Raw genomic sequence first — 19,534 nt, forward strand, 5'->3', positions numbered from 1 at the left:
TTATTGGGGGTCTTCATGCAGAAGCTGGTATGTCAGAGGGAATGGCTGCTCGGAGGTCCGTTCCAGGTCTGCAGATACTGGGATGATAGCTTCATTATCTTCAAACTATAGGCCGTCTCTATTCTGAGGTGGCCTATCATAATGTTAAGAGCTCTCATCTCAAGAGTCAAAAAACATGAGTTTGAGTGTTGCCTTTCACTTATTAGTTTCATGGCAAGGCACTTAACACTTCCTGAATTCTTCCTATTTATATTAGAAACTCTAGCATAATAGGAAACTGGCCTTGGAGCCAGGCACACCCAAGTTGAAATCCCACCTCAGATGCCAGCTGTGCACATCAGGGACTGGATTAGAAGAGTCTCTAAGTCCCTTCCCACTTAATTCTGTGAACCTGTTTCCTCTTCTGTAAAATGGAGATGACACTTGCACTAGATAATCCTACAGGGCCATGAGGAAAAAACAAAGTTTTATATAACTTTTTCTACATGTATAAAAAGAATTAATGCATATATATGAGTTCTTAGTGGCATGATGAGGAAAATCTTGTCTATATTTTAATATTATCCTGTTGTACACAAACTACAGCATGAGTTACCAATGGTTAAAGGTTTTATTTTTAAATCACAAATAATTACAGTTGATTAACACAGTCTTTCATTTGCCACTATGCTCCAATCACTGGTTGTAGCTTTGGAAAGCAAGAGTTATCCAGGGAAGTGTTCACTTCTAACAGCTACTCATGGAGATAACAATAAAAATAAGCCAGAAATGGAATCTGTGGGTCCATCACTTCGAGGCCTGTCAACCAGAGCATCCTCGGCAGCCACAATGGGTACACTCAATGATCCGCCCCTGTAAAACAAGGCAGGCTGTGACATATCCTGGATGACAGTGAGGCAGGGGGTAATTTATTCTGATGGATGCAATATAAAAACTGATTCTATCACAACTTGACCTAATGGATTCACAACATTAGTGAATGAATACCATGAAAAAGAGAAGTTTCCCTAAATGTCCACTTCTTCGTATAGTTTCAAAGACCCAAAGAATAAAAATTAAGTTGAATTCAAGTTTTTAAACATTGTAAAGGTATGGAATTATATAGCCAAGGACAGGCTTTTCCCAAATTTATGTAAAAGAGCTCATAGTACAAATTAACTGTGAAAAAAACAGTATAACTCCTCCTATACTCCTTGATCTCTGCTATTAGTAAGAATCTTGCATGTCATAAATGAATTAGATATTCCAAATGATATTCTATTATTAGCATCTTTAAGAAGTCAGACACTCACCACTTTTCTGTCTTAAGTAAAAAGGAAGGCAAAATTTAATCCTAAACAAAGCCTAATTCAAGTAACAGCTAAATCAATTCTGCAGATCTTGTTTTCATGGGGGACTGGATTGAACCATAAGGATTTAAAGCAATCAAACATCTTTTCACCATTATCCCTTGGTTCATCTATAGATTATATACCCCCCAAATCTTGCCCATCTCATGCATCAAAATACAAAAATAGGTCACATGAGACAAACCATTAGGAAAATGGCCACATTAAAGGAAGGAGCCAGAAGACCATACGTGAGAACTAAAACCCACAACGAATACCATTACAATCAAAATCTACATAAAAAAGATAATGAACCCCAAGTGATTATCAGAATACTAAGGAACATTATTAATCTATATAAAATAAAATTCAGAATGGTCCTAGAAATAAGTACCGGCAGGAAAAAGCTTACCACTTCTAACTTGCTTTTTGGAACCCTACATATACAATTGGTTCCAAAATTAGTATCCCGAGTCTGAATGCAACGGAGGCAGCACAGATTTTCATAACCTTGTTTTTTCCACTTGGCAATCAGGTTCTTATCTGCATAACCTTCTTTAATGCAGTACTCATACAATTCTGTCAGAGAGAGGAAAAAAACATTAGATATCTGTCCAATATAAACTCTCCTTCACCATCCTTCAATAAGATATAGGAGGAGAAAGGAAAGAAGTTAAGTACATTTTACCAATATATTTTTGTTAATTAGTGATCAGGAAAAAAAATTGAAACTTGCTAAGGTTTCAGGAGTGACATCCATTATCTAATTAGTCTTGGAATTTAAACTTGAAATTAGGATTTCTTCCTCTAAGAAAAGAATAAGATCCTAAAAAGCCTAAGATCTGTTCAATTGATTACCTCTACTTATGGCTTTCCTCTTATAAAAGAGGTCAAATATGTATCTCGTTTTCTGGTGATGAATCCTGAAGATTGGCCAGAGAGATTCTACTTTCCTCTTTCCTTCATGAGGTTCAGTTTCAGCTAGGGAGAGAAAGGCACAGAAGTTAGGTACAGAGGGTCTGACACAATTTTCTAAGGAAAAAAAAAAGTCTGTAATGTTATATTTCCATCAACAATGACCTATGGGGAGAAAGAACAAGTCAAATGATGTAAGCATAACAATTTTTTTTAACAGTTCACTGGATATGAATCAGTATCCTACTATTAAAATTGTCTTTTCTTAAACAATTTTTTGTTTAAGAAAAACTATGATCAAGATTGAAAAGTCTGAACATTGTATACTCGGGATACTAAGTCATTGCTTTTTTAACAAATAAATTATGGGGCAGCTAGGTGACTCAGTGGATAGAACACCAGCCCTGGACTCAGGAGGACCTGAGTTCAAATCCGGCCTCGGACACAAAACACACACTAGCTGTGTGACCCTGAGCAAGTCACTTAACCCCATTGTCTAGCCATAAATAAATAAGTAAATAAATCACAAAAAAATGAACATGAAAATGTCAGTCAAGCCAACAAATAGAGAAAAGAAATACAGTGGGGAATTTAACACCAAAAAATTAGAGTTGTGCTATTATAGCAGAGCAAGAAAGCTGACTACCCTTGAGTTTTTTTACAAAAATTTTTGGATATGCCCAGCAACCTTAACATGAACCTCTACAATTAGAGGTTGCTGGGCATATCTAAAAGTATTCTAAAAATCACACCAAGGTTATTTTCATGTCCCACAAAACAGTCTCTAGTAACATTCATGTAACAAAGTATTTATGAAGCACCTGTTATGTGCAAGACTGTATTATGCTCATCACTTCATACATACACAAAAAAGTCCCATAACAGATATATTCTACAAGTTCCTATCCAGGTAGGAATCACTATAATAAGAATAAAGATTAACAGAGCCAATAAGGAAAGGATGATTAGCAAAGAAAAATGAAAACAGGAGATGCTGACTTAGGATAACAGGAGCAGACCAAAATTTGAAAGTATATAAACTATAAGAGGGGCAGCCAGGTGGCTCAGTGGATAGAGCACAGGCCTTGGAGTCAGGAGGACCTGAGTTCAAATCCAATCTCAGACCAGACACTTGACACTTACTAGCTGTGTGACCCTGGGCAAGTCACTTAACCCCATTGCCTAGCCGAAGGGGGAAAAAAAAGGGGGGATAAAAACTATAAGCTACAGTGGGTTTTTTTTAAATTTCCATTTGAACAAAGGTCTAAATAAGGAAACAATTCTAATACACTTTGTCAGTCTTCTCAAATAAGATTCTCTATGTATATGCTCCATTAAGGAATTTAATTTCCTAAATCAAGAACATGTTGTCTCTTGGTTCTTCAAGTCCAACCCCCTCATGATTAGTCCTTGTTACATAATTATAGAAAAGACTAAAGAGTCATAGCTTTTTAGAATCAGAAAGGATTTTAGAGATTGTCTAGTACAGGGCTGGGAAACCTGCAGCCTCAACTTTAGTGTCATCGACATCTGTTCTGTGAGGTTTGGATTCAGTCAAAGGGCTGAACTTGAGGACCTCGAAGGCCACAGGCTCCCCACCCCAGGTCTAGTATGACTCCCTTGTTTTCCAGAGAATAAAAGATTAAACAACTTCCTTACATCGCACTTCCATTGGTAAGTTCTTCCCAAGACCTCCATTTCGGAGAAGGGACCCAGACTTAGCCACCATTCCTCCTTTGCCACCACTCCATCAGGTACCTACCTATTCTACCCCCACCCATTTACGTGTTGTATTCCTCCATTAAAATGTAAATTCCTTCAGGACAAAGATTTCTAACTGCATCCCCAGTGCTCAGAACAGCACATAGTAAGGGCTTAATAAATGCTTGTTGACTTGTTACCACAGATATTAAGTAGGAGAGGTAGGATTAAAATTCAAGTTCTCTGGCTCCAAATTCAGTAATCGTTCCATACATCACACGTGGGGGGTCCAAAAATATTAAAGCAAAGAATGGACATGGGTTTGTGCCGTCAATGTAATGAAGTACTGTAATTTAGATGGAATGTTCAAGAGCTATATCCAAAACAAGTGATTATTCACTCAGATCACAGTCTAATATGGAAACTGAAAGTTGGCTCTCCTCACCTTCTCTCATCTTCTGATCCAATTCATCCAACGTTGGTTCAATTAGCTCCCAGCCATCTGGGGGAGCTTTCCTGCTTCTTTTTACTTTAGGCATCTTCTACCAAACAACACAAAACAATAAAACAAATTGGTTCCTGATACTCAATTCCACAAAGGATAGGCTTGGCTATGTAAGCTAAAACATCACCCAGACTGACATGTAAAAGATAACACAAAGTGGGCCTCACACAAGCCAAACATAAATTCTGAATATCACTTAGAAAGCGCTGAGCGCTTGAACAACTAATGTAGAAACACAGGCAGCATGGTACTAAGAACACTAGCTCTGGATTCAAATTCTCTTACTATGTTACCTTACACAAGTTAACTAAACCTCCCTGGGCCTCAACTGTAAAATGAAGAGTTTGGACTTCATTATCTCTGAGATCCCTTTCAGCACCTGAGGAAGTCTATGAAGGGAAACGATCACTTATATGTATATAATAGCACTCTCACAGCCTCCAGTCCCCCCAAGTGAACTGCTGCCTATAATAGTAAAGTTCACAATAATCTTGAACCAATGAGGGCTTTCCCTTTGGAACATCTCCCTCAAGCAGTCGTGCATAGAAAGCTGTGTAACACACTTCTCTCGTGTTTGCATCTTGTCCTCCAGCTATTCTGCAGATTCCACACACCTCCCCATCACATCCCAGCGCCCAGCCCCCGTGTTCTGCACAAGGATCCAAAACAAGTGTTTACGGAATTGAATTTGATCCTAGAAACAATCCTTTAAGCAGAGCAAGGCAAATAATATTGAAGAGGCGAGGCTCGGAGGAGCGAGGGGCCTTGCCGAGGGGTCCCACGTAGAACGAGGACTGTCGAGGATCCAAGTCTCCTGGACTCAGAGTCTGACACCTTCTGCCACCGGCGGGTAAAAGGAGGGGGGAGGAGGGCTTTGCCGCGGACAACTCCTCCTCCCTCGACCGCCCACAACACAACTCCAGCACCGGGAACGGCCTGGATCCTCGGGCACTGGACGGCAGGCCGCTCTCGGCCCCCCTGCGGACCCAGCCTCCGGGTGGGCGTGAGGGAGCGGGGTCTCTTCACTAGGCTCCAAGAGGAGAGGCAGAAGCCTCTTCTCCCCTCACGGACTCCTCTCAGTCTGACGGGAAGGGTGACCACAAAGTCCCTCTGAGACCCAAGAGAACGAAAGAGGAGCGAGCGACCATTGCCAAGGAAACCACGGCGACAAAACCTACCGAATGCTCCGACCACCACCAGCCCGACTTCCGTTTCCGTCCTACCGCTCCGCTTCGATGCTCGTCGCCTGCTTAATACGTCACGGATTAGGGCCTCCCGGCCCCCGTGATATGACGTCACCCTCCCGCCACGGGCGAAGGCCTAGCAAAGATAGTGCGTCAGTTTGGTCGTCCACAGAATCGCCTGCGGAGAATTCTAATTTCCTGGTTCCGAGGGCCGGGTTGAGCTCTTTAATGGGGGAGTCTGACCTTCTCTAGGGTGTGGAGTTGGCGGCCTACTCGGGCTCCGGTGTTGGGAAGTGCCCGTGAGAGGGGCGCTGGCGGCACCGGGACTCCGGCAGGCGCCTGGGACAGCCGCCCCTCGAGCTCTTGCGCCTGGGAGAAGGGATTCCGGGTCCTCGTGGCTGCGGCGGCGGCGGCGGCGGCAGCGGCACGCGAGCACGACTGGAGCCCGCGGAGGCTTCCTTCTTTCTACTCCAGGGTAGTCTAGAGACAGACGGAGAAAGAGGGGGGGAAAGGTAGGGAGGGCGGGGGGGAGGGGGGAGGAAGGAAAGAGAGAGGCGAGTTCCGGTTCCGGCGTCAGTTCGAGTTCCTGCAGCAGCTGCCGGAGCCGCGATGCCCAAAGGAGGTGAGAGGCGCGCTCGGGGCCCGGGAGGGAGGCGCGGAGGGAGGGAGCGTCGGGCTGGGGCCCGGCCTCCACCTCGGCCCGGGCCCCAGCCCCGGCCGCGGTCCTTTCTCCCGGTCGGCGCCCGCCTCGGGTGCCCGGGGCCTCGAAGGAACCAGCCCGGCGCCTGTGGTGAGGCTCGGGGGGCCCAGCCCAGGCCCCGCTGTCCCCTCGGAGCGAGCGGGGCGTGCCGGCTGAGGACCCGAGGGGCCGGACCGGACACCCCCCCCCCAAAGCTTGGCCCGTGAGGCTGCGGGGAGGTGTGGTCCCTTCTGCGTCTGGGAGAAGGTGGGAGGGGAGAGTGAATGGACGAGGAGGAGAGGGGGCGCGGGAGTTTGGGGGCCCAGCTTGGGTGTCTCGGCCCGTAATTCCTGATGATTTCCTTCTCAGCACGCAGGGATGGTCTGTCGTCTGCCTGGAGAGAGGCATTGGGGACAGACAGACACACACGCACACACCCACACGTACGTTTTGAGAATTAAGACTTTGCTCTTCACTCTCTAAAGACCACATAGATTGCGGGACATAATCGAAGATCTACTGAATATGATAAAGTGTAGGGAACTGGTTTCTTAGTTTCTAAGTCTAGAGGGAACCAGGAGGTCTTTTGAGACTGATAAAAAGGAAGAAGTAAACTGTTTTCCTATTTTCTGATCTTCAAAAGAACTAGGGAGAGAATTTCTTTAAGAGAAAAAAATCTCTATCGTTTAGCTGGATACACTCTATGACCCTTTAGGAGCAGACATGAGTCATAAGCATCCTTTGAGCTGTTTGGAACCTAGTACTGTAAGCCATAATTAGTCTCCTTTCCAGCCCTGCTGGATGTTCCTAGGCCTGGGAGAAGACCGCATCTTTCTGGATTGGTAGAAAGTTCTTTCAGGACCATTTCAGACTCCTCATTTTATAGATTATCAAACTGAGACCCAGAGAAGTTTTAAGTGATTTGCCCAAGGGCACATGGTTAGTAGCAGATAATTCCAACCCTGGTTTCCTGATCTTTCACTGCATGACACATCCATGTCATACTTCTTTTTGTCTTGTTTAGTCTAACTGCTGTGAAAAATCTAATACTGCTGTAGCTAGAATTAATTCTACCTAGTTTTCTCTGAACTCATTTATAGTTCACAAACACCAAGGATCTCCAGGTTCGTTGCTTCTAAAGGTGCAAAAGCTGGGCCTTTTTTTGTTTTTTTTAATCGTTTGTTCACCTCTGCTTTATGGTAAGTTTTGGTTGAGGTTGGAAATTATAATTAGGAAAGCTTAAAATCAAACCACCAGATAACTTCAAACTTTCTCTGTGAGGAGCTTAAAAGGATGACTAGCAGATTTGTGAACTCATGCATTGTTTACATGTATTGATGTGAGGGGTAAAGAACACTAAAGCACTTGAGAATTGAGCATCAGATGGCCTCATAATAGATAGGTAGATTTTTTTTTTAAGAAACTATAAGTGAATCAAAGGCTAATTGTAATGCACCAAATCTTTCAAGATTAGACTCTAGAAATCAGTTTTGTGAATTGTTGCTATTGCCTGAAAAACTTAAGAGGGCACAAGGTGCTTCATTTAAAGGAAGAATTAGAACCTTGCTGTACTGCACTTGAAATTCAAGTAGTCATTAAAAATTAGTGGTGGTTCCATAGTGGTGCAATTATAGCACAGCACCTGCTGTCTAGGAAATCTAGGGAAAAGGAAGCAGCTTTGGGACTTTCACTTGAGTTCCCACCTGGCTCAGTAAGTGGATCATGGAAACTATACTGTGCTTAATTAAAGAGGCAATGTTTTGTGGTAAAATACTCACTGACAGTTAGGTGGGCCTCAGGTTAGGTGGATGAGAATTCATCTAAGGATCAAAGCAAACACTTCCATCCTAGCAGTAGTAAAATATGGTGCATGTCACCTGTTTTCCTTTCACAGAAATGACAGACCAGTATGTTAGCTTGAGCAATTGTTAGACAATAAAACTAATTAGGGCTGTTTGAATTGTCAACCAGTTTTTAATTCTTAGACTTCTATCAAGTTTAAGTTTAAACTTAATCAAGTTTAAGTTAAAATGCCAAAAGCATCTCATTTTTAAAGACTTCTAAAAGACTTTTTCATCTGTTTTCCTCCTTATACTTTATTCCCTTTCAACCTGGAAGTTTTTTGTTTTTGTTTTTTTTAGTATTGTTTAATGAGTATAGGACATCCAGAGGCTCTGTTTGCTTTTTTCACTGCCATTTTATCACTTGGGGAGTTATTTCTTCTTTTGACATTAAAGAAACAATTTAACATGGTTGGTTGTTTTTTTTCCTTTTACATGAAATCAGAGCTCCTCTAGGCATTGAGAGATAGACTCATCAAAATTAATGAACATTTCAACTGATTTGCCACTACATATGATATTCTAGTTTCTGTGTGTTGTTTAGGTTCAGCTTGCTTTGGTGCTTCTTTCCATTCACATTCTTAAAATTTTTGTGTGTTGTTTTCTTGATTCTTCTTATTTTACTTTGCATCATTTCACACAGCCTAATATAGTAGATTGAGAGCTGGCCTCAAAATGAGAAGGAAGACCTGAGTTCAAGCCCTACATCTGGCACACAGAATCTGTCACCTTGGGCATATCCCTCCTCCTCTATGTACCTTGGTCACTTCTGTAAGACTTGAAGCTGCTGGTCTGCCTGGAGAGAGGAAGGTTCTCACAGGGAACCTCCCTGCACCCATGAAATCACAGATCTGATTTCCCATTTTTTGTATTTATATGAGAATTCTTTTATATTCACATACCTAGTCAATGGGCATCTACTTTGTTTGCATTTTTTTGCTATTACAAAAAGTTTGCTGCTGTGACTGTTTTGGTGTATGTGGAAGCCCGTCTAATTTTGACTCCTTGGACCATGTTTCTAACAGTGGGATCTTTGGGTGAAAAGGGTATGAACTTTTTAGTCACTTTCTTGGCATGATTTCAAAATGCTTAAACTTCTTCACAATACCAGTAGTATATAGCATAGATACTTTTCCATGTCCTCTCCAACATAAACTATTCCTATTTTGTCAGTTTGCTAAATGTAAACCTAAGAGTTGTTTTGATTTACATTTTTCTTAATGATTCAGAACAGTCTGTCATATGATTATTAATAGTTTGCAATTCTTTAGAGAACTGTTTATCTTCTTATCCACTGAGGGATGACTCTTGGTCATATAGATTTGCATTAATTCCACATATGTCAAACCCATATCAGAGATACTTGATGCAAAGATTTTTTTCCCCTATCAATAGTTTGTCTGCTTATCCTGGTTGCATCCATTTTGTTCATGCAAAAAACTTGTAATTTCATGTACTGTAATCAGAACGTTCTATTTTATCTTTGGTTATCACCCTAATCCTTATTTGGTTCTTCTTCCCCTACTTACACATAGCTATGAAAAACAACTGGCCTGGCCCTCTTCTTATTTCTGATATATAACCTTTATTGCTTAGATCACATATCCATTTCCTAGTCATTTTTAGAAAAGAATAAATAGAAATTCCAATGATTGTACTCAGATGACTATTTCCCTGAATAACTTAGAGGGAGTGTGGTATAGTGGATAGGGCATTGGACTTAGATGGCTATCTAAGATCAAATCCCACCTCCGATCCTTAATAGCTGTGTCACTCTGGGCAACTCACTTAACCTCTCTGTGTGATTATCCTCATCTGTGAAATGAGGGGGTTGGACTAAATGACCTCTGGGGTCCCTTCCAGCTCTAAATCTTTGAACCTGTGAACTTACCAGAGAATTCTGACTCCCTGTGCCTCCTAAGATGAACAGTAGCTCTGCCGCATTCATATGGATGCTAATCATTCAGGGAGGTTAGTGGTTATTTCAAGAGTCTCACTCTACTGTCACCTCCTTCTGAACAAACAGCTGGGTTTGTTCCCTGAGTATTTGGATGGAGTCATTAGCTTTATGGATTTTTCTTTGTCATCTCAATTTTCCAGAACTTTTAGCTTCTGTACTTTTAAGAGAAATGAGACAACTCTTCCTGCTCTGCTCTACTCCCACTTTTGCAGAGATGGGGGACCAAGAGTGGAAACATCACATATATCAAGACTTTTTTGATAATACTGATTACTCTAGCTGAATTTTTTGCTTCCTTTTTAAAATTCTTTACTATAATAATAGTTCTTTGGGAGAAAGTGACAGGACACAGTGAGAAACATAGGTGATGTGAAAACAAAATGTAATATTGAAATCAGTAAAACAAATATCAGTTTAAAAAAGAAAGAAATTTAAGCTATGTAGTACCAAGCCTGAAGAAGGACAGGGTGAGTGTTCTGAGCATTAAAGAACTGTCTTCCTTCCTAAAATGCAAATTCCGTTGTACAGGGAGAAAAGGAGGCCACAAAGGCCGAGCAAGGCAATACACAAGCCCTGAAGAGATTGATGCCCAGCTTCAAGCTGAAAAACAGAAGGCAAGGGTGAGTGTTTCCATTTCTAAAAGGTTTCCTTCTGTCATTAATTGGTTTGAAAAAACAAACAACCCTTTATGTATAGTATCTTAGGATGGTGTTTTATACTGTTCTATTTATGAACTACTTTTGTAGTACATAAAAAATATTAGATGAAAAAGAGTGGGTACCCTGTCCTTAAATTTTTGTTGTAAGCCTCTTCATACCTTAAAGCCCATAGACAAAGCCATTCCTTTTCTTCAGAAGGAAGTCAGCTACCCAAGCACCACATAAAATCCATGAGTGTCACTAGCCTTCTCTAGAGAAGACCGTCTATGCTAAATCTACCTTCTGGAATCTTGGGCTGACCAAGAAGAAATTAAATCTTGCTAATTTGATTTTATTCAAGAAATATTTCCATGCTCATTATGTGCAAGACTTGCTGCTTGATGTTTGGGGAAATTACAGGATACATGTATTGGATATATAGAACAGTTCATACCCTCTGGGAAGTTATAGTCTCGTTGAAAAGATATAAAAAGTAACTAGTTAAAAGTACTTTGTGAAAGGTGCCATATGAGCTGGGCCTGGAAAAACGGATACTATTTCACTCGACAGGATGGGGATGTTATAAGCAGGAGCAATATCATAATCAAAGGCTTGAAGGTAGAAAAGTACAAGGCTTGTTTGAGGGGCTATGAGTATAGGTCATTGGGTTTAAAACATTTAAGGGAGTTGTAGGTATATTTGAGCTGGTAGTTTAGAACTGTATTATGAAAGGCTAAGAAATTTAGGCTCGATTCTATAAGCAGTGGGGAGTTGTGGGAGGTTTTTGACGAGTAGAATAAAAAAGATCTAAGCAGTATCTTGGAAAGATTAATTTGGTTGTGCCCAGGAGAGATTGGAGAAGAAGGCACACCTCTAGCTGAGAACACGGTAACAAAAACCTGAAGGGGAATGGTGAGAATTGAAAGGAGGAGGGTGGATGCAAGAAACATTGTGAAGAAAGAATCGCAGGATTTGGCAACTTATTAGATGCAAGAGGGAGAGAGAGGAGTCTAGAGTGGCAAATTAGCCTCATTTTAGGGCCCATCTGCCCTCTTGAGCAAGCTCAGAAATCTGATCTTGAATTTTAGTATTAGATTTTATGTTCAATTCGAGTTTTAAAATGTGTTCTGTAACTACTCACTGGGACAGGATCAGGGCAGCTTCGTGGGGCCACGAGCAGCTAAATGGGGTAGGGTTACCTGCCATGCTGATAATTTATTCATAAATTAGCCTTTTTTAGGCTTTGTGTGTCTCACTTCAATCCAGAGATCAGTCTACCCACCAGTACTTACGGAGCACGGACATAATTGATAATACCTTGATGTTATAGCACACAGTTATTTAGAAAAGGCCCTTCACATTCCTTACGTCATTTGATCTTCTCAACAATCCTGTGAGGCTGGTATCACCCCCTTTTTACAGATGAGGTAACTGAAGCTCAGGGAGTCTTAATGGTTGGCCCAGGGTCACACTGGTAAGTGGCAGAGCTGAGAGCCACGCACAGGCCTCCTGGCCTGTGTCGAAGTCCTCGTTCTGTGGCGTCATGGAAAGTGATGTACCCACCCCCATGCAAACTGCCATGGAGAGCACATAAATATAAGAAAGGCCCTTAAATGGCTTGGGATCTCACACAGAGGTAATTAAAGTGGGTGTGGGATTTTGTTACTGCTTTCAACCCTTTAATTTGTAAATTCCTGAAAAAGGAAGAAGAAGAACAAAGTGAAGAACTTGGTGATGGGGCAGCTGGTGACCCCAAAAAGGAAAAGAAATCCTTAGATTCAGATGAAAGTGATGAAGATGATGATGACTACCAGGTATTGTATCTTATCAGAACATTAATCACAGATTTTCGTGTTCTTCTGCTCACCAGCATACAAAGGGAAGGCTGACAGGCAAAAACTAGAGATCATCTAGCCACGCCTCCTTCATTTTATTATTGTGTAGACTGAGGCACAGAAGTAAGATGATGCCCACATTCACACAAGATGTTCTTAACAGAACTGGAACCACAGACTAAAGTCTTTGGGTTCCTAGTCTAGAGCTCTTTTCTCCATGGTGGGGGGGGGGAGTGTTGTATAGTGTTTAAGGTCCTGTTTGGAGAGGAGAGACCTGGATTCAAGTCCCAGCTTTGACATTCCCCATGTGAATGAGCATTTTATGTTATTTTTAAGCCTCATTTTCTTCACCTACAAAGTGGGGGTGGTGATATTTGTATCATCTAGGGGAATGAGTAAATTGTAAACCTTGAATTGTTATATGAAGATGTGGGTTGTTATTTTTGTACTAGCCTTTTCCCAGTGGCTGAGGGCTTATAAGCACATCCACCACATGACACGTGTTCCTCACTTTGTATCCATAAAAGAAAGTTCTCGTTTTAGGGCCCATCTGCCCTCTTGAGCAAGCTCAGAAATCTGATCTTGAAGCTAATCCTGTGCTGTAAAAAGCCTAAAGCTTCATTTTTCTCCTGTCAGCCAAGAACAGTATGAATTGTGTTTATTCAGCAGGACATGTGCCCATTGGCCCTACATGGGAACCTGCATGTGATTGTAGCAAAAAAGAAACAGGCACCTTTCTAGAGATGCTTTTTTAAAGGCTTAAGTTGCCCTCAGCTTTATCTTTCAGGAGTTGGTGCTCTTCTTAGAACACAGATTTTACAAGTGATTTGACCACCTCCCACACGTAACTTCCCCTGTTAGCTGCAGGTGGGAGTTGTGAGCAACTGCTGTCTTGTAGAAATTATTCTGTCCTCTTCCCTTCCTTCCTATCCCCTCCCCTTCCCTTAAAATGAACCCAGCTGAACTGCCATAATGGTGTATGGGGTGGGTTTAAGTTTGTCTCTACAGGATGACAAATGGAAAGATTCACTAACCTGAAATTTCTTCTGAATCCTAGCAAAAGCGCAAAGGAGTGGAAGGATTAATAGACATAGAGAATCCCAACCGAATAGGCCAGACAACCAAAAAAGTCACTCAGCTGGATCTGGATGGGCCAAAGGAGCTGTCTAGAAGAGAACGGTAACTCTTCTGTTTTGAAGACCTTCTGTCACTCTGTGTGCATGTTTGGATGTCAGCCGTGGAGGTAGCAGTAGGGGTTTTGATGAGGCTTCCCCTTTGCTGTCGGCCCCCACCCACCCCACCTCACAGAGGAGGAACCAGGCAAAAACCTTCCCAGTACTTGTAGAAAAACAGAATGATCCTTTCTGTGCAAAGTACTACTACTGTTAACTGCTCTTCACAGAATGATCAAAGATAGATCTTGTTCTCCTTCCATTATAAGCGAAGAGTAGATAGCCTGGGGTGGGGGGGGCTGTATTTTTTTAATTAGTTGATAGGTTTCACCAAGCCAGCCACTTACGGGCAACCATCAGAGAGCCCAGGGGAGTTCCTGGGGTTAGGGGCAAACTCACCCTAAAACAGAGGGGTTTTTCTCTGTATGTGATAGTAATTAGACTGTGCAGAGATTGAATCTATGATATAGACTTCGTCAGGTTTGTGTTCTCTCCTTGTAATGTACACACTAAAGACCAACTCATACGGAATAACAGGCTGTTGTATATAAGTACCAAGGCAAATGGGAGAATATTTTCTTCCTATTCTGTGCTTCCTAATTCTTCTTCCTTTCCTTTAATGATTGAGGTCTGTCTCCCCCTTCCCCCCACCCCCCCAGTTGTGTGCATTGCCTAGGCTTAGGTACTCTTCTGGTTCGGGCTTTGGTCAGGACCTTATTGACTATAAATGGCAAGTTTTTAGAGACTTCTAAAAGTCTTCTAAAACTTCCTGGTTGCCATTCCACAGTTTTAAATGGATTCCCCTTGTATAGGGTTTTATTAGTCTCAATGTTCAGCTCAAAAAGAATTAACTCCAGCCACTTTATTAATGTTATCTGTAATAGAAATGGGATTGCCTTTCCTAGATAGCTTAAAGTCTTGTTTACGTTCTCCAGTCCTATTTATAATCTTTTATTAGGGTTCTCTTTCTCTCTTTTAGATTTCTTCTCATTAGCTGTCTTCCTCCTTCCTTCCCATCTTTCCTGTTACTCCCCAACACTGTGCATGACTGACATTCTCATTTTTCTTCCTCTGTACCATTGTCCAACTTGAGGGCTCTCCCTCCTGTGTCGTTTCTCTGCCAGTCAATGGTGGTGCCACGTTCAGAACCCTCCTAGAGAGGGCCTTGGTACTCCACTTAGTTTTTAAATTGTGTCCCTTTCATGTTTCTATATCAGTTTGTGTAATGGTAAGCTTGGATTTGTTGATCTTTTGATTTTCCAGTCCCCTCCCTTTCTCCAGTGCTTGATCAACATGCCAAAGATGCCCCAAAACAGGCTGACAAAGGTCACATCTCCTTCTCTTTTTTTGTCTTAAGGCCTCATTCCTTCAAATTCAGCTTTCTCATTCTGATGTTCACAATGTCAAACATTTAGATTTTAAAATCTTTTTTTTTTATTCCAATAGAGAAGAAATAGAAAAACAGAAAGCAAAAGAACGATACATGAAAATGCATTTAGCTGGTAAAACAGAACAAGCCAAAGCAGATCTGGCCCGGCTAGCCATCATCCGGAAACAGAGGGAAGAAGCAGCCAGAAAGAAGGAAGAAGAAAGGAAAGGTAGGAGGCTGTTCAGCGAGGCTGCTTTTAGTAGGAAATGACTAGGAGAAATTGTTGCCTGTCTGGCGTCTATTCCTAGAATAGCTCACACATCACCAGTGAATGAGACTCCCGAGTTTGGTGTTGCTTTGGTTTTAGATGTCTTATATCTGTGCCCTCCAAACGAGGATATCCAGTTGAAACATGCAGCCTCTTGAAATCTGGTGAATGACTCTGGAAACACACTTATCCAATTTCTCCTTGCCCTTGAAGAACTATACAGATCCAGATCAGAGGGCCTAAGGAGTCTGCTGTAGACAGGTTCCAAAGTGACTTTGTGGTTTCCTTAACCTGGACTTGTTCTTTTGTGTCTCAGCTGGAACCAGGGTGGGTATTAGACCCACTATCTTCAACTCAGGCAGTTTTCTGTAAAAGACAGAAGATGTACAGGCAACCCTGACTCAGCAGCTCCTTTTTCAGAAAATGATGGTCTTACTCAATTACAAATTTTAAAAAATGGAAAGGAATCTTTAGAACTCTTCACACTCCCTCACAGGATTGGCCAGTAGCTGTCTGTCCATCAGGACAGTCTGAAAACAAGTCAGCAGGGCAGAATCCAGGTGACTTTTGCTGGTGCATATCTTAGACCTCAGGTCTTTTCTGACATTTACATTTTTATGTTTCTTTTCTTTCAGCAAAAGATGATGCAACTGTGTCAGGAAAACGAATGCAGTCGCTGTCCTTGAATAAATAAACACAGTGCATGTGGGAGGAGGAAATGCCAGGGAACTGTGCCCAGGGCCTGCCAGGACCTCTACCGCATTGCATCCCACACTGGTGCCACCTGGAGGGTACTGTGGCATCCCCCTCCACCTCGTGGAGCCACAGACGGCGTGGATCCTCTTCATCTCGGCACAGAATTCCATTTTGGGGCGGGGGGAAGGGCATGGGGGGGGGCAGCTGCTATCTTTGGGGCAGAAATAATGCAGAAGAGCATTTCTGTGTGTAACAGTTTGAAAAGTCTGGATGTTTTCGCTGTTTTTAGGATTCAGAACACATAGCAGGGGGGAGGGGATGTCGGGATGGGGGAGGGTAGGAAAAGCTTCGGGTTGTAGATTACATGGGGTATGTTGGTTTGGGTGGGGTGGGGGTGACCCATAGAAAGATCCTAATGAAAATCCCGGGTCTGTATTGACAGGGCACTCATCTGCACGTTTTCTCATGAAATTTCTGCAGTCTGAGTGGAGTAGTAAACGTCTGGGAGCTCATTCTCATGTGTGTTCTTGGAGGAGTGGCCCTTGTTCATTCCATCCCTCTCTTCTCTCCTTATGTTTTTTCCTCCCCTCCAGCTAGGTCTAGTGTCCATTTTTAACCATATCTTCTGTTTAAAGAAAAACTTTCATTTATTGGTAAAGGCCCAGGCAAAACATGCTCAAGAAATTAAACTTGTATATTTGGCTGATTAAAATATAAATTATCATATATTTTGTCTTTCCTTGATTATTTCTCCTTTATATCCATGTCCAGATCTGAAAGTGGCATGACGTCTCCAAAAGTGATGCCTGATAGGGTCTTTTTCTGCCATACCAACCAGGCTAGACTTAAGTTTCATGACCTTAGCACTGGCCGCTTCCCATTTCAGAAAGGTCTGAGTCCTGGGCATCAAGTCACTGCCAAACTAGATATTTTTTCCTATCTTTGGATAGCAGGAAGGGTTTCTTTATGCAGGATCCTTAATTTCCTTTCTATTGCTTTCAGAAGCAGTTTTGACTTGTTGGAGGGGTTGTGGAGGTAAAAAGAACCACTACTTTGAATCTCTATTCCTCATTCTCCCACATACTGCCTGTGTGACTTTGGGCAGGTTCCTTTATCCTTTAGGCTTTGGTTCTTTCATGTGAAAAATAAGAATATTCCCAAGAATAAGGATAGTTCTCTATGCTCCACCCCAGTTAGACCACATTTGGATTACTGGGTTGAGTTCTAGTTAGATTTTAGAAAGATGTAGATAAGCAAATTGGAAAGCATCCATAAACGGGCCACCAGCAGTGTTGGTCATGCCCCGTGAGGAAGAGAAGACTGGGGTCATCATGATAGCTCCTCAGGCACTCTTGAAGCCTGCTAGCATGTGAAAGAACCATGAGACTTGTTCTTCTTGGTCCCAGAGGGCAGTGTCAGCAACTCTCAAGTGCTGGTTGCTGAGTCACATTTAAGTTTGGTGTGGAGAGAAAAGTGAGAGCTACCCAGAAGTGGAATGGCCTCAGAGCTCTGGGCTAGTGGGCTTTCCCTTGGAAGTCCTTGAGGTACACGGTCAAGGGAATTCTTGATTGTGTGTTGCTCCCTTTCAACTCTGAAGTTCTGTGACTAATCCCTAGTCATTTATAAACTCAGGAATGAGAACCCGTAGCAGTGGTGGGAAGGTAGGGAAGCTTCCCATGAATGCTTTCTCTGTGATAAAAGAAGCTCCTTAGGGAAAATTATCTAACAGGCCCATGTACTCCATTACAGGTTGTTCAGGGTTTTTTCAGTTATGTCTGACTTTGTGACCCCGTTTGGTTTTTTATTTTTTGGTGAGGCAATCAGGGTTAAGTGACTTGCCCAGGGTCACACAGATAGTGAGTGCCAAGTGTCTGCTGAGGCAGGATTTGAACTCTGGTCCTCCTGATTCCAAGGCTGGAGCTCTATCCACTGTGCCACCTAGTTACCCCTGTTTGGTGTTTTCTTGGCAGAGATACTGGAGCCATTTTCTGCTTCCTTCTCCAGCTTATTTTATAGATGAGGAAGCTGGGGCCAACAGGGTTAAGTGACTTACCTGGGGTCACACAGCTAGTGTTTGAGCCTGGATTTGAATTCAGGAAGAGTCTTCCAGACTTCAGACCTGGCACCATATCCACTATGCCATCTAGCTGTCCCATTACAAATAATGTGGTTTATTGTGGCAACCTGATGTTTGGGACCTTTTACAGTAATGTAGGCCAAAATAAGCTGCCTTTTTACCTCGAGATTGTAAAGTCAGGAAAACCTAGTTTTGAAGCCCATCTCAGAAGCTACCTGTATGCAATATAACCAATATCTCTGAGCTTTCATTTCCTCTTTTGTAAATTGGGCATAATACTATTACCTATTTTGCAGGGTTGTATGGTGAAAATCAAACGAGATAATGTAGTGAAGCATTATGAGATCTTTAAAACCCTTATATAAATGATCTAGTCTGGTTGTCCTTCAGGTTCAAAGAAGACCAAAATGACATCTCTGTGTTGGAGTCAGTGTGCGCGATGTATCCGACTGTGGCTGAGCAAACCAATTCTAGCTCTGAAGCCTCAACCACAGGTCTGGCACAGATAGTCCACATGAACATTTGGGAATGGAGATGTCTAAATTGTACGTCTCACATTCCTTTTGAGCCACTGCAGTTCTGCTTTGCTTATAAAGAGGACAGCACCTTCTTTGATGCAGGCACGCCATGCTGGGCGGTCCTGTGCCAGTGTCTCCCACATCTCACAATCGATTCCAAAGTTTTTCAGAGAGACCTTGACTTTCCTTGTATCTCTTCTTCTGACCTCCGTGTGAGCATTTGCGTTGTGTGAGTTCTTAAAATAGTCTTAGGCAAACATTCATTTGGCATTTGAACAGTAGCCAGCCCATCAGAGTTTCTCTATCAGCAGTAGAGTTTAAATGCTTGGCAGTTCAGCCTGAGAAAGGACCTCTGTATCTGGTACCTTGCCAGATGATCTTTAGAATCTTCCTAAGACAATTCAAATGGAAGCAACTCAGTTTCCTGGCAAGGTGCTGGTGTACTGTCCGGGTTTCACAGGCATACGACAATGAAGTATTCCTTCAGTTTGGTAGGCAGCCTAATATCTCTTCTCCCACACTTTCCTTTGGAGCCTCAAACCCTGAGCAACGCTTGCATCAACCTCATCATCTGTGTGAACATCCCTAGAAAGTATACTGCCACGGTAAGTGAACTCATTCACAGCGTTCAACATTTCTCCATTTGCTGTAATTGATTATTTCACATAGTGGTACAGTATTGGCTGGTGGAAAAGCTCTCTTTTCTTGGTGTTTATTGTCAGGCCAAAATTAGCACAAGGGGCAGAGAATCAATCCATACTTTAAATACAAATAGCTATTGTTAAATGCTTGTTAATTGATTATTCAACCCCTCCAGGGGAGATGGGGAGAAGAAAAGCATTGGGAGG

At 42.4% G+C, this 19,534-nt stretch overlaps 2 protein-coding genes across 4 annotated transcripts; one reads left to right on the forward strand and one right to left on the reverse strand.

The window, feature by feature from the left end:
- Window positions 1-587: 587 nt before the first annotated feature.
- Window positions 588-5,993, reverse strand: BUD31 (BUD31 homolog). Of its 3 annotated transcripts, XM_027874602.1 has the most exons (6): window positions 5,877-5,991; window positions 5,628-5,769; window positions 4,390-4,486; window positions 2,187-2,309; window positions 1,741-1,907; window positions 588-852 (listed from the first exon to the last, which is right to left on the reverse strand). In XM_027874602.1, the coding sequence occupies exons 3-6, from the start codon at window positions 4,481-4,483 to the stop codon at window positions 802-804; spliced, it is 435 nt and encodes a 144-aa protein (XP_027730403.1). In that variant the 5' UTR covers window positions 4,484-4,486; window positions 5,628-5,769; window positions 5,877-5,991; the 3' UTR covers window positions 588-801. The 3 variants fall into 3 exon arrangements, with proteins under 3 accessions (XP_027730403.1, XP_027730404.1, XP_027730405.1); XM_027874603.1 differs by having other exon boundaries at window positions 4,390-4,483; window positions 5,628-5,993; XM_027874604.1 differs by lacking the exons at window positions 5,628-5,769; window positions 5,877-5,991 and adding an exon at window positions 5,128-5,601.
- A 159-nt stretch (window positions 5,994-6,152) lies between these two features.
- PDAP1 (PDGFA associated protein 1) lies at window positions 6,153-16,817 on the forward strand. Its single transcript, XM_027874601.1, has 6 exons — window positions 6,153-6,255; window positions 10,642-10,733; window positions 12,455-12,565; window positions 13,644-13,765; window positions 15,205-15,356; window positions 16,031-16,817. The coding sequence occupies exons 1-6, from the start codon at window positions 6,243-6,245 to the stop codon at window positions 16,087-16,089; spliced, it is 549 nt and encodes a 182-aa protein (XP_027730402.1). The 5' UTR covers window positions 6,153-6,242; the 3' UTR covers window positions 16,090-16,817.
- The last annotated feature ends 2,717 nt before the right edge of the window (window positions 16,818-19,534 follow it).

The sequence above is a fragment of the Vombatus ursinus genome, unplaced genomic scaffold (genome assembly GCF_900497805.2).
Source record: "Vombatus ursinus unplaced genomic scaffold, bare-nosed wombat genome assembly UNPS02014807.1, whole genome shotgun sequence".
In the NCBI taxonomy this organism is placed as follows: Eukaryota; Metazoa; Chordata; class Mammalia; order Diprotodontia; family Vombatidae; genus Vombatus; species Vombatus ursinus.

What these genes read in the sequence shown, in the direction of transcription:
- BUD31 (XM_027874603.1), bottom strand. Translation starts at nt 4,483, where the DNA reads ATGCCTAAAGTAAAAAGAAGCAGGAAAGCTCCCCCAGATGGCTGGGAG. An exon ending in GGATCAGAAGATGAGAGAAG is followed by an intron (nt 2,310 to 4,389) that starts GTGAGGAGAGCC and finishes TTCTCTCCCTAG; the next exon opens with CTGAAACTGAACCTCATGAA. An exon ending in CAAAAAGCAAGTTAGAAGTG is followed by an intron (nt 853 to 1,740) that starts GTAAGCTTTTTC and finishes CTTGTTTTACAG; the next exon opens with GGGCGGATCATTGAGTGTAC.
- PDAP1 (XM_027874601.1), top strand. An exon ending in CTGAAAAACAGAAGGCAAGG is followed by an intron (nt 10,734 to 12,454) that starts GTGAGTGTTTCC and finishes TTCCTGAAAAAG; the next exon opens with GAAGAAGAAGAACAAAGTGA. An exon ending in AAGATGATGATGACTACCAG is followed by an intron (nt 12,566 to 13,643) that starts GTATTGTATCTT and finishes TCTGAATCCTAG; the next exon opens with CAAAAGCGCAAAGGAGTGGA.